Source organism: Gavialis gangeticus, unplaced genomic scaffold (genome assembly GCF_001723915.1).
Source record: "Gavialis gangeticus isolate Ggan-Ray unplaced genomic scaffold, GavGan_comp1, whole genome shotgun sequence".
NCBI classification, from domain to species: Eukaryota; Metazoa; Chordata; order Crocodylia; family Gavialidae; genus Gavialis; species Gavialis gangeticus.
Window position 1 is genome coordinate 88812715 of NW_017729034.1, and position 14471 is coordinate 88827185.

General features: G+C 40.6%; 1 protein-coding gene across 4 annotated transcripts in view; it reads right to left on the reverse strand.

The window, feature by feature from the left end:
* The window catches only part of ADGRG6 (adhesion G protein-coupled receptor G6), a 204163-nt gene that overhangs the window by 49100 nt on the left and 140592 nt on the right, over positions 1 to 14471 (reverse strand). For all 4 annotated transcript variants that reach the window (XM_019527071.1, XM_019527073.1, XM_019527070.1 and 1 more), the window contains 5 exons: positions 12714 to 12856; positions 12130 to 12244; positions 9142 to 9203; positions 8583 to 8790; positions 7479 to 7644 (listed from right to left, as the gene is read on the reverse strand). In XM_019527071.1, the coding sequence (XP_019382616.1) occupies positions 7479 to 7644; positions 8583 to 8790; positions 9142 to 9203; positions 12130 to 12244; positions 12714 to 12856 (694 nt within the window). The remainder of the gene's footprint in view (positions 1 to 7478; positions 7645 to 8582; positions 8791 to 9141; positions 9204 to 12129; positions 12245 to 12713; positions 12857 to 14471) is intronic.

Sequence of the window (14471 nt, forward strand, 5' to 3'; positions counted from 1 at the left end):
GGGCTTGGACTAGATGATCTACTCAGGTCCCTTCCAACCCTAGAAACTATGAAACTCAGGGTACCTCTAGCCACTCAGGATCCAGAGCCCCGAGTCTTCTGGTGCCTAAGTGATATCATGGTGATACCACTACTATTCACCTCTTACATATTAGCTTAGCAGTTTGATACTCATCAGAAGATCTAGATGGTGCTTTATCATGTATCTGTGGATGTTCAATCTACTATATTTCAAGGTGTTGCTTTCTATGGGTTCAAAATTATGTTTCTATTTAGCATCATTCATATTTAAGAAGGGTAAGTGTCCATTACTTTTGGAATCCTGTTTATATTAGCAAATGCATAGTAACAATTGTGCTTGATTAACATTGTTTCTCATCATTTATAAAGATTTAATTCTCTCCCTTTTGAACTCTGTCAGAGCTTATCAGCTTCCCTAGTTTCCTTGTGAAACAATATGGGGAAGGTGGGGAAAAACAAAGATTTTTAAAAAAATGACATTTGGGGCATAGGTGACGGAAGAGCTGACTAACGGGGCTAAGCCCCCCAAATGCAGGGCAGTGGTGGCAGTGCAAAGGACCACAGGGCAGCCTGGGTGTGGGCTCCAGGAAGTTGCAGCTGGGGATGCCCACAGGCACAGACATGTAGCCACAGCCTGCATGCAGCCAGGATCACAGCCCAGCAATGTGTGGAGCACTGCCCACCACAGCAGGCAAGTCTGTGAAGGGGAAGTGGGGACGCAGATCGAGGCCCCCACAGTGTGGGAGAGAGTGAGGCAGAGAAAGAGGCATGGGCTGGGGTAAATGGGGCTCTGGGGCGAGTAATGGGATGGTCAGAGTCCAGGCAGCTTGTCCAGGGATGCAGGGGGGCTCCCAGATGCCCCCCAGATCTCTGTGTGGGGCAGAGGTTGCCTTCCACTGCGGGCTGGAGCTCTACATCCCACTGCCTCTGCTTGGGAGCTGCACAATGCCATGTGCCTGCTGCCGCTGTGTGGGCAAGGGTGAAGGTGCACAGTGGTGGAGGCAGGCACATGGCGTTGCGTGGCTGCTGAGGAAGTGGCAGCTGAGCACAGAACCCCAGCCTGAAGCAGCAGCAGGCAGAGGTGGAGGCAAGCAGGCCCTGCCTCCACCCTGTGCACAAATTTGGAAGGCATGTGCCCCCTGTGCCTCCCCTAGGGTGCATGCAGTGAAGGGAGTCTCCCTGCACCCATGGACGAGCTGCTCAGGCTCTGACCATCACACAACCCATCCTGAGGCACCATTCATCACATGTCTAGCCCACTTCCTCCCTCACTGTGGGGACCTTGATCTTTCCCCCTAACCCTTCCCTCTCCCCCCGCCCTTTCCCCCTCTGCAGACTTACCTGCGAAGTGTTTTCTGTGTGCGTGTGTATGCATGTGTACTCAGGCCCCCCAAATAATATTTTCATCCTCCACCTATGATTTGGGATCACTGGTTAGCCCTAGCAGAGAAGAGGAACTTTCTGGAGTCAGAATAAGGATAGCCCCCACAGGATTTTGTCAAACAACTGAGAACCTGCTGTCTCTCTGACCATTCATCTATACAGGTTCTTATATGAACACTCCTCACTGTCATACAAATGAGAGCTACTACTTCCCCATCCCACCATAGGTACAAGCAGAGAAGCAAGGTGATTCTCCTAACACTTGGAGCAAGACATTGACACCAACAGGCAAGCAAACGTTGGCATGTCAGTGCTGAAATTCTGTTGGAGTGTAAACACATCTTACACTAGTTTATGAGTGAAAGTCACTGAGAATGAAGCCAGTAGCATAGACTGAAATGGTCAAAAATACCATGCGTGCTATTTCATCTGCAACTCAATAGTTTTTAGTGAAGGAACTTTTACAAACAGAAGTATTGATAATATCAGTGGTTAAGCCTCTAATCAGCCCATTTCCTCATAGACTGTCCTTCTAACTGTTGCCTCTTAGGACCATGTTGCATGTTACATTTAGCATATGTTAAATGCACTTAAAACACAAGCAACCTCATATTCAAGCAGAACCATGTGATAGGTATGCTCATACTACAGCAAATTTATGACTTGTGTGTGAGGAGTATCTCCAGATCATCTTAAGTAACATGAGTTCAACTATTGTCAGACTGCTTCATGGAGAAAATAGGAGCAATTTGCGGTCTTCACCAAGCTGTGACATCAGCCAGGGGCCTCTCTGCTGTACCAAGCTTCCAGGTGACATGAGGAAAGCCACACACATTAGGGGGAAGGATACTGAATCTTTCACTTGTTAGATTCCTCCAGGATGAAGTTGAAAACCAGATGCCTGCAGCCCCAGGGGGTTCTAGGGCTGGGATTCACAATCAGCTGATTGTTGGTCCTAAGCCTAGCACTATATCAAGACTCCAGACCAGTGCCTGGGCTGGGACCAGCAATCAGTGAGCTATGCATTAGGGCTATGCGACACTTTAGTCACTGATTCAATTCGGCGGAGACGCGGCTCGATTCAGTGGCTGAATCTCTGAATCCGAATCGAATCAGGAGACCCTTTAATCTCCCTAAATAGAATCAGAAAGATTTGACAATTCAGACATAGACCCGGCTTTAAATGTCTTTTCTACATACCTCAAGGTACCAGGCAGTTCGTGAATGCTGAGATGCTGGGGTGGATGGAGCGTCCCACAGGAGCACGGGGGAGTCTCCAGTGTGCTCGACAGCAGATCTGGAAGGGACCAGAAGAACTTCCAGGTCCACTGCGGAGTGTGTGGAGGGCCCCCCCGGCTCAGGGACTGGTGCCTCCTGGTTCTAGGGGGGAACACAGGGTCCCCTGTGCACGATTGCTGAGGTGGGAGGGGGGTGTGGTGGGGCCCACAGCACACTCCCTGGCAGACCCAGATGTGAAATGAAAGTACTTCTGATCCACTTCTGGGTTTGCTGCTGAGCACACGCCCCCCCTTCCTTGTGCTCCATCCATCCCACGAGCCTTGCCTGGTACTTTCATCCATTTACGAGCCATGCCTGGTACCTTGAGGTGTTTAGAAAAAACATTAAAAGCTGTCTATGGCTGAACCGCTGAATCTCCAAATCAGCACTGAATCTTCAGATTCGGATTTGGCCAAATCTAATAGTGATCTGAATCAACTAATCAAATCACTATCCCTGATTTGGGCTGAATCCAAATCGAATATGACCTGTTTTGCACACCCCTATTATGCATATTAGACATCATAAGAAACATTGCCATACTTAGAATACATTCTAACTTTAATACTGCACAGATTTAACACCTACTGGGTGCATCTACATGTTCATTAATGCACCATACGTACAGCACATTACATTTAGTACCCGTAATGACAGGTACTAACTTAATGTGCAATAATTGGTACTACTGAACGTTAGCAGAGATGAACGCTTCTTATGTGACAATGCACAGCAGACTAAATCTACTGTGCATTAGCATAGGTTTTGCCCAATGTGCTAATTCGCAGTAGAATTACGACTTCTGTGCATTAAGCATCTCGCGTAGATGTGCCCACTAAGTATCCCTTGTGACAAGGCCCTTAGGTACCATGTAGTAACATAACACAGGAGATAATGGGACATAACATAATTCACTGTGTCGAACAGTATTTTTTATAGAATCCACCTCTAAACTTTTAACCAGCTAGTCTCTAACGTGCCACCCTGCCCTACATTCTACCTCTAAACTCAAAACTAGAGGTAGCTGAGCACAGAAAACCAAGTGTTCATAAAAGTTCGTGTAAATGAAATGATGGTATTTTCAGTCTCTCCCATATACCCACAGTAAATGCTTGGAAAAACAAGGGTGTATTTGCAAGAATGTTAATCTAACTTTTAAAAAGAATAACATATAATAAAGCAAAGAAATATGTGTGGTTTTTTCACAGCTTCTGAAGCCATGTTGCAAACTACTTGTTGGCATTCCCACAATTAATCAACAGGCCTACATAACAAATGAATTTAAAAGGAGACTCCTTTTTATCTGTTATGTCAAGCAACCATGTGACTGGTGATCAATTATAGTTGCAATTAGCAATAAAACCAGGGCAGGGGCTACAGGTTTAAATATCTGTTAACATAAACTACGCTGAGCAAGTTGAATAACAAATCCATTTGTAAAAATCTGAACCTGTTCATAGATAATTCCTGACAGGCAGAAAAGAACACTAAATCCATGTAGAAAAAGAATCGCAACATACAGTTTGAGCAGAGCTAAGAAAAACCCTGCATGTGAAAAAAACATCTCTTTTGGTATTTTGTATACTTCAGTGTAGGTTTCTTTTAAAGCATGGACACATTACAGGAATAATTCAATCAAATGAATTGCCAAATATTAACTTAGTCCAAGGTTTGGCAAGAACTGTAGAGGCATCAGAATAAATAGAATCTTTTCAAACTGTTGTGCATACATTTGCTTGATATCCACTTTAAGAGAAAAAAAATGAGAAACTGTCTGACAGGTAACTTGAAATTTTAAGATTCTGATGAGCCTGAGATATATCATCATGGTGCTGGCTGAAGTTTTTGGGCTTAAAAATGGGAATCTCCCCGACCAGGGACAGAAAACAACTTTTCTGATGGACATGGAAACTATGAACTGTGACCACAGCTGTTGCAGACATTTTTGATGGGGAGGATGCTAAGAATTCTGTCAGCTGTTGGAAATGTAAAAGGCTGAAAATCAATTTAAGCTCCAAAAAGAACATTATTAATAACTTGTCAGAGCTTGGACCTTATGATAGGTTAGATAGAGCAATAAAAAATTATTCCAGGACAAGAAAATTTGAATATACTTGGATGTCCTCGGGCCACAGATGGTATTTCTTATTATAAATTCAGGTCATCCCAGGTCCAATTTCAGAATTTTTTCCTTTCCCCTTTCCATGAATGGGGGATGAATATTGGAGGATAAAAGTTCCTCCTCTTTGATAGAAATCATCTATAAAACTTCATTGATAAAATAAACAATTAGGTGTCTTCACAATGCATCTTTCCCCTTTCAGCCCTTTCCACTGCATGATTTAGAGAAAACATGGGCCAGATTCTCTGAGTGTAATATGACTGAAACTCCATTATAGTGAATGTAGCTATGCCTATTTACACTATCAGAAAATCTGATCATTTAATTTTAGGTCCAGAAGATCGTAGAAAAAATGCTTAACAGGCTTATGGTCTTTTACATTACTATTATTAATTTATCTAGCGTCACACATTTGTCATGCTACTTTACCCAAGTGGTAAGTTATTTAGGACTGGACCTAGGCTAATTTATACTAGAAAACACTTTTCTTTTATATTAGAGCAGTAACTGTTTAGATGTTTATGCTGTAGTGATTAGCATTGCTAACCATTTGCATAACTTTGGCTTCAAATCGAGGAATTAACTCCTCAGGTTTGATTATTTGTCAGCATTAAGATTTCATATTGGATTATTTTGCTTGCCCCTTTCTACATAAGCCTCCAAAGAAGATTTGCACACAAAAATGTAGGAAGTATAGTTCCATGGTCAGAGCACTGACGGACCCTGCTCTGCCACACTTCTTGGGTGGCCATGGACATAGTCATTAGGGCCAGATTTTTAAATGTACTTAGGTGCTCTAAGATGCAAGTAGTTATTTAGGAGGCTTTTTCAGAAGGACCGAGACATCTCTGTCTTGTTAATTTAAGTGAGAGTTAGGCACCTAATAAAATACCACTGTATACCTACCTGCACCAATAGGAGCCTAAATATCTTTAGAAATGTGGCTTCTAGGCTCTCTGTACCTCAGTCTTCTACCTGTAGAAACATGAGGCTAACAGTGTTTTCATACCACATGTGGTAGTACAAGGGTGAATGCATTAATGACTGTGTGGTGTTCCAATACCATAGCAATAGAGGACTTTGTTCATTATGATAACTCTCTGCTTTCTTCACTATTTTTCAGAGATGAAATTTAAAACTAAAGAACTAACCTCTGTGGGGGACACACAATTCACAACACAGCTCATAATACACATCACTATTAAATCACTGTTGGAGGTTACTAAAGTGCATATCACAACAACTATGAAGTCCTGAACTTCATGTGCATGCAAACTTGACTTATTCTGCAATACAACCGAATGCAAACACTTAGGGTTAGGTCCTAGACCACTGTTATGCACTTAAGTGGCACTTCCTGCAATTTATGGCACTTATGCAGAGCTTGGAATCTATCTGCATGGGTATTTCCATGCTCGTGCTGCACATGCCTTATTAACATGCTCAGAAGGCAGCACTCCAGTTGTGTTAGGTTCCATTTGTAGAGCAGGATCACTGAGGAACATACAAGGTGCTAGATAAATCTTAAAACTTTAGATGCAGAAAGACCATGAATAGTGAGTTTGGAGGAAAAGGTCTACCCATTTTTTAGCCCAACAGCAGAAGACCCAAGTTCCAGGCCCCTCACTCAGAGGTAAATCTGCATTGCCCATTCCCCCACAAATTGCATTAGCCACCAGGTATGGCCCTGGCATTTCCTAAAGCACCCACTAGCCTTTTTCTTGAAGATGGCCCACTGTGCACCTACAAGAGGAAGTTATATGAGATCAGGAGGAGGAAAACAAGGGTGACTTGGTGAGACGGACACTGCCTTGGAAAGAAGGAAGTGCCCTGAGTCTCAGTCCCCGATCCTAATTGCCTTTCTTCACTTCATATTTATTATTCATTGGATAAAATGAATAAAGAGCAGTGGGATAGTTTCTGCCCCATTCCAGGCAGAAACCAAAGTTAAGACTGAGCACATGTACATGTAAAGGTTAAATTATACAATTTATCTCTGTGTCTAATACCACTCATAGTTCATTATTTTCTATAGGTGACCTAGGAATACATTCAATCAACTTCTCTCAGCCATCTATAGGTAGAATTTTAGTTACAAAAGTGACATACAATCTGAAGTCTGAAATTCACTGCCTTTGACTCATTCATGTTATAAAGAAATGGGGATATTTGTAGATTAGTGAATATACCTTAGCCCTTATTCTTGCTAAATATTTTTCAAGAACTTCTGATTCTCAGCAATAGGATACATGTTGCCAGTATCATCAGCTGTTCTTTTATATCTGTAAGCACATTTAACCCAAGAAGCAGCACCAGCACACTATGAAACTAATAGGCAGTTTATAGTGAAGTTATGCAGGACTGTTAAATGAAGTATTTTGGTTAGTATAATATAATCCTAGAGTCCAATTCAGGAAACTGTTAGAGGCTGAAAAAATTTTCAAATGGAACACATTTGAAATATTCAAACAAAACATTTTTAATATGTAAGAATCAGAAAGAAAACTGAGCCTGGATTTCCTGCCATCTAGGGAAATACTAAATTAATTCATTTGGAATAATGGGGGAGGAAAACAAATATATAATTCTGATTGTGACATGTATGCCCTTCTAGGACATACATATATAATAATAATTCTGGACACCAGAAGGATTTAATGCTGCTTGTTCTGTACCTGAAAATCTGAAGCATTGTTCTGAGAACCAACACTGAAGGAAGAACCTCTGAATGAAGTTGAGTTCATGGAAGAAACTCCAAGAGCTAGATTCTGAGTAGAAATACTCATAGATGGCCCAGTGAACTGAATCTTTAAGGCTAAGGCATCAATTGTTTTTAGAGCTCTAAAAACATAAAGAAAATTATTACAAAAAAATCAACAAAGTTGACAAGAAGAAAACCAAACAAAACAAAAAATTACACCTGTATTACAGCAGCAGAAAAGTGAATGTGTTCATTTTAGACAATTTCTCTGAGTGTTGACTGCACTTCTGTCACTATTTTTGTAAACTCAACAGGAGCTGGATAGCTGAATTCCCTAGGCCAGATTTTCAACAGGTATAAATTGCTGTAGATACTTTGAAAGCATAACCATAGTCATGCTGATTTACATCAGGAAGAAATCTGCACATCTGACTTTACTTTCTTTAGCCTAGAATAATATTACAATAATATTAAGAGTTATACTGTGTGATATAACTTCATTTTGGAATTGTCTCGAAGCAGCACCAGAACAACATTTATCAAGCCAATTAATGTCAGTCTTGCAATATCTTGGACACATCTACATGTGCCCCTATGGTGCTGTTGTTACTGCACCATCATTTAGTATTCCTTTTGGAAGTATGTGCTCCCTTGGTATAGTGTATTCCTTTTGTAAGTACTAAATGATGGAGCAGTAACAGCCTGAACTGCACCGTCTGCACGGCATACTGTTATTTTTAGCTGCTACATTGCCATAACACTGTGCTATACTAAGGGAGCACGTCACTATGGCAATGTAGCTGTGCCATCATAGTTTTTGCCAGCCGATCATACATCACCATAGTGCATCGTTACGGTGATGTAGTGTCATGTGTAGACATGCCCCATAAGAACAAATCTCTGATTAATCTCACTTATTTGAGAAACTTCTTTCAGGAAACTTAAGCAAAATATTTAAGCTGAATTGTTGATAGCTTATCTATCTTGATACCAAACGCTTGAGGTTTTTATGACTTCATATCCAGACAGGTAGTGAAATCCTCTCTCAATCTTCTTCCTGAAATTCATATATACTTACTCAGAAGATGATGCAGCCAAAACACTGTCTGAACTGGTGAGAATATTGGAAAAAATGGTCACCACCGTGGAACCCAAAGATTCATCAATGTCTTCATCATTCACAATTTTTTTGAGCTTCTGAACTACATCATTTACTTTGTCTGAGGTCAGCTGCTGTCCTTCACCAGTGAGATTCAGAAGCTGATTGGCTATATCAGCTGCATTTTCTGCAGTGGCATAGATAAAAGAAACCATAAGAAGACAGGGATATAGGCAAATTCTCAAGCACCCCCTGCTTGAATTAGAATGTATTCAATGTTATTTGTATCAATATAGTAATCAACTAACATAACATATATAGGAATGGATGACCCCTATATAAAGCCCTTCTGTTTCTTTTGGTTTTTCCCTAATTTCACCATGTTTTATACTACTTTGTAGAAGGAGAAATTACAGGATGTGAAATAAAGGGGATGTGCATATTTTCCCTTCTATTCTTTCCTTAATCTTTTCTGCTCATTGATTTTGGAACCAAAGACTGCAGGAATGCTCTTGGATATAAAAGAAATTCTACTTACCTGTGCAGTTTCTAAGATTAGGTGGATTCCAATATGATGTATAATTGTATGGATCTAAATCGCTAAAGAGAAAAACATTTCAGAACATACATTCGTTTGCCACATGTTACATAATTCAGCATAACAAAGCAAAATAATGCTGGGTGTTCATTTGTCACATTTGTTCATTCTGTTACACTGAACTTACAATTCAGATAGCAATACAACCCCAATTAAAATTAATGACATGCGACTGATATTGGGCATGAACTACCATAGATGTAAGATGTGTGTACACAGTAATTCAAGAGCAAACATATTCCGACAACTTTGATCCTGTGCAAATAATCAGAGTACACTGTGTAAGAAAGCTAAAAAGCATGACAAATCCAAGAAATATGCTCAAGTGAAGGAATACTACAGCAAATGAGATATTTCCAAGTGAAGAGAATAAATATTTTAAGTGATTTTATAAAACTGTACAGTAGTTGAGGATTTCCATGAATTCGTTTGTCCAAAAAAGAAGAAATAATAGCATGCAAACAAATCATTCAAGTTTGTATCATGATGGATCCACAAAAGGCAAGCTCAACTCTGATACTAACTTTTGACTGCTGAATAGAATAATCTTATTTTTTTAATGCACTGTTTTTGAATGTGTGTAGCTTTATTTTTAATTTATGTATCTTTATACACTCTAAGTAGATACTGTCTCTCCAACATTTTTTCTACCACTGGGTGTGTAATTTTTTGTGCATTATCAACAACATCTGCTATTAGTCACCTCAGCCCTGCTGAAACTGTAACCCATACTACCAGCGTTTTCAAACCTAATGACATGGGGTTTGAGAAGGACCTAATAGCGCAGAATATTATTATATTGAACACTTTCCTGCATGCCTGGGACAGGTTTAAAATTCATAGGGAATATGACTATGCTTTTGGATGAGGTGGGATAAAAATATCAATTGATTTTGACTTCCTCTGTCATTTTTCCCTTAATCATACCCCATCATTTTTATACCAGATAGCAGGATTATTAATATGAATTCCTGCTGTGCAAGTCCTATGCATACAAATCTTAGGCATATCTTTCTTTCTGCTCCCATGTAGAAGTCTTGATACAGTACAACAGTTAAGCATGTAATGCCCACTTTTATGAATGTAGGAAAGCGTCAGTTTATATATACCACATCCACAGCATGTCTAAAGAGGGACACTTCCTGGCACGAGTATGCCTAGTCCACCCACTTCCAGTAGCACATACAAACCTGGAAATACACTGGTGAAACCACTCCTTGGGAGTTCGTGGTAGCTACTGTCAAGTATGCCAAAAACCAAGGCTATGAAGACTGGGTGGGCAAAGCAAGCTTGTGCCATACAAGGGGTATGATATAGATATAATCAGAGAGGCTTCTGCGTCACTGACTCCAGTTCCTAGCTAATCATGAGCAACCACATCATTCTTGTTTTGTTTTTTTTATTGGCAAGAGTTAATGAAGACAGTAGCAAGAAAAGTTTAACTCAAGGAAGAATAAAATAATTTTGGCTACAAACTATTTTATTTTGATAATCAAAGGTATTTGTGTAGAGCATGAGTGAGCAATTAAGACAAGCAATCCTGGGGCAGTAAAGGCCAGAAGTCTCAACTCTAATGACTTTATGGCTTATACATCAACACAGTTTGACCCCTGCACTAGCTACTTTGAAACAAATATTGTTCAGGCACAATGTAATGGTATTCATACAAAATTAACAGGCTGAGGAAGTAAATTAGTTAAATACAACTCTGGTTGTTTTCCTGTCTGGCATAAAACCTTGAGGTTGACCCTTGTGTTACCATGTTGTTTTCAGAAAGCAAAAGATCTGGACCGATCTTTTCAGACCATATAATAGATGCAGTGTAGGCAGGTAAGCCTATTGTTTTTATTGCTTATGGCTAGCATATTAAAGATTATGCTTATTATTATTTGCATAACTAAGATACCCAAACAAGATCAAAGACTCATTGCATTCAATAATGTACAAATAGATATTAAGAACCAGTCCCACTCCAAAAAATTTATAGGCTGAAACGACAAAACAAACAAAGGGTGGAGGAATGGCAGGAATAATCCCCATTTTACAGACAGATGGGAAACTGAGTTTAAATCGCTTACTGGTCATGTCTACACAAGATGCTGACTGCACAGTAGCTCGTTACTACTACGCAGTAGTGTCACGTGGCACAAAGTGTGACGTGACACTACTGTGCAATAGTAATGAGCTACTGTACTGTCAGTGTTACCTAAAAGCCATTTGGTGGTGCTACTGTGCAGTAATGCTGGTTACTCCAGTAACGACTGCACAGTCAGCTTCTCATGCAGATGCGGCCACCCATGGACACCTACGAATCACCTGTACCATAGCTGAAACCTTAAAAACCCATGTCTAAAATCATCATAAGCTACACAAGAACATCCTCATTCCCTATGACACATTACTGCCAAACTGTTAATGTCAGAGTTTCCTTACACTATATGAGGTGTCCCAAGATCAGTCAAAAGTAATAATTCCTTGATAAGAATTTAGCTGGGAATAGTTTTGGTGATGTACAAACCAAATTAAAATACAACTCACCACGCTGTGCCTGCGTTGATTTTATAAACATTGTTTCTGATGGTTAATAATTGTCATGAGTTGAGGCTATTTAGGAAGCTGATCTGTTCAGTGAGAAGCGTTTTAGTTACTTTGAACAAATAACAACTGTAGGCCTCATTACACCTTGATGTAGCAATGGCTCTTTGTGCCATTTCCAGGTCATTACTGATAATGTATTTCTACTGCAACCACATTGTTTCTACTTGCCTCACAATATGAAAAAAGCTTATTTAAAATACTACTGATCAATACATGGCCTAAGACACAGGCTTAAAGTGGTTCAAGGTACATAACCAATAAACTGTGAATGAGTTCTACCTTAGACAACTCACAGCTTCTGAATGGTTTTCCAAGTATTTGAATCCTTACCACATTCTTGATGCTATCTGAGTGGAGCTCCCTTGGCAAAATGTGAAGTTGGTCACCATGGGCCTGGTATCTGGCCAGAAATAATTTGGAGGGTTTTCTTCAGCTAAACATTTTTCTACAAAACAACAATACACAAGTATGAGAATAGATTTTAACTCTGTTTTATCAAGTATATTATCATTTATTTTATAAGTCTACCTTATACCACATGATTAACCATTCTGTAATTGACAACCGCATAATCAGTGAGTGTATATAATGGATACATAATGATTGGATACTGCAGACTGCAGTATTTGTCCTGAAGGTATTGGCTTGGTTATCAGCTGCTTTACACTGGCATAGCTCCTTGAACAGTATGGACCTCTCACTGATTTAACAGTCTAGACAGATAAGTAAGAGACTCTTCTATGATAGACTTTAAGTATATTTTTATCCAAATGTAGCCAAATTCCCACCTGCAGTACAAATTGGAAATGGATTATTGGATTTTGCAGGGATTATTTAATCAAACAGGAAAGGACTTATTTTGGAGAAAACAAATAAAGCTCACAGAACACCAAGGCTTAAGACTCATTACATACCTACTGGATTAACATCTACTGTCTGAAGCCTTAATCCATCCCCTATGGTGTTATTATTGCTTATGAGTTTCTCCCGGATGGCTTCCTCTTCTAAGTCGATGTTGTTGGTAGAGTTGTAAACAAGAAGAGCCCTGACCACAAAACTACAAGAAAAATTACACAAGAATTTGAGTCAGAATGTGAGAGAACAAATATGTGGACATTAAAATACCTTAAATAAAGTGTCCCAAATTTAATTACTGACAGTAATTAAAAAACTGATAAAAAAGGCTTTTCCTGTATGGAGGGCATAAGTAGGGCAATATTGATCCTTACCTGTAAATTATTTTTCTCATAACCACATAGCTCTCTAAACTAGGGAATATTGGGAATCCCACTCTGAGTTACCATCAGGCAGGTAGCTATAGAAGACTGAATGTAAACTTTTTAAAGGAAACCTAAAGACCAGGTTTTTAAGATACTTAGGTGGCTAATGATACAGCTGTGTTTTTACCAAGATTTTCTAAAATGTCTAGATGCCTAACTCTCAACAGGTCCTAAATGCCTATATAAAAAAGCTGTTAGTGATATGAAAGCCAAAATGCCACTGATTTTCAATGGGATTCTGGGATTTTAACTCACTTAGTCAATTTTGAAAATTTAACATTAATTAGGAAGGCTTGTTTGCTCAGTTGAATAGAAAAAATTAGACTTAGAATAATATTAATTTGTCTGATGGAAACCCACTAATTTTTTTTGGGGGGGGTGGTAAAAGTGGTTCAAAATCCTTTCTAAGACAGTTTTGAACCTCAAATGATATAACCCCCCTGTACTCAACAACCTCCCTAGCATATGCATAGCCCTCGAGACAGAGGAAAAATACCTGTGAGAGGAGAATGTAAAAGTACACCTAAGGCTGTGCTAGGTTGGCAGTAGGGGAGCTACATCATTAATGCAGGAGCCCTTCAGAAGGGCTTCATGGGTGCTGAAAGGTGCAGTGCCTGGCAAGAGAAGCAAGCCTCCTAGAAGCTGTCTTTGTCTTCACTTTGCTCTCAGATATCCCAGAAATCTGAGCTAACACAGGCTTTCCTGGCTTTAAAGTGACTGTGGGCAGCCTGAGAAGTAGGAACACAGCCAGCATACATATAGTGAGGGAGGAAGGAGGGAAGAAGCCAGGTCAGAAACTAGATCCTGCCCAGGAAATGTAAGTAATCCAGCTGCCTGTACCTTTGGTTTAGCTGACTGTTTGTCTGGTTGGGGTTTGCTCTGATAAGCTGGGAGTGAGTGCTGGGTGTTCACTGCTGAGTGAGTGTTGAGTGTTGATTGCTGTGGGATTGCCGACTGCTGTGTGATTCCTGTCTGGGCCTCAGTCAGCCAAGGCCCAGAACGGTATAAAAGGAGACTTCCCAGGCAACTAGAAATCCAGCAAACAGGGACTGCCAACAGGGGAGCAGTTTGCAGGCCAGTTTGTGGGCAGGAGTACATGGGAACTTCTGACAGACTTCAGGTAAGTGAATGAGGAGGGGGGCTTTTATAGGGGTGGTGACACAGAGCACAGCCAGGGCCCCTGCCCTGCTGCTGCCTCTGGCCCGCAGCTCCTGTGAGGCCTCCACCCAGACAGGCCCCTTGGATGTGTTGGTAGTGGCCTGGCCCCCTGTCTGCAGGGGTTGCTTGGCGGGACCTCTGAGGCCTGGGGGTAGCATGTGGGACTGGGGGTTCCCTTGCCTGTCCCACATGTGCCCAGATTGAGGCCCTGGAGGGACAGGTGAGGGAACTCCA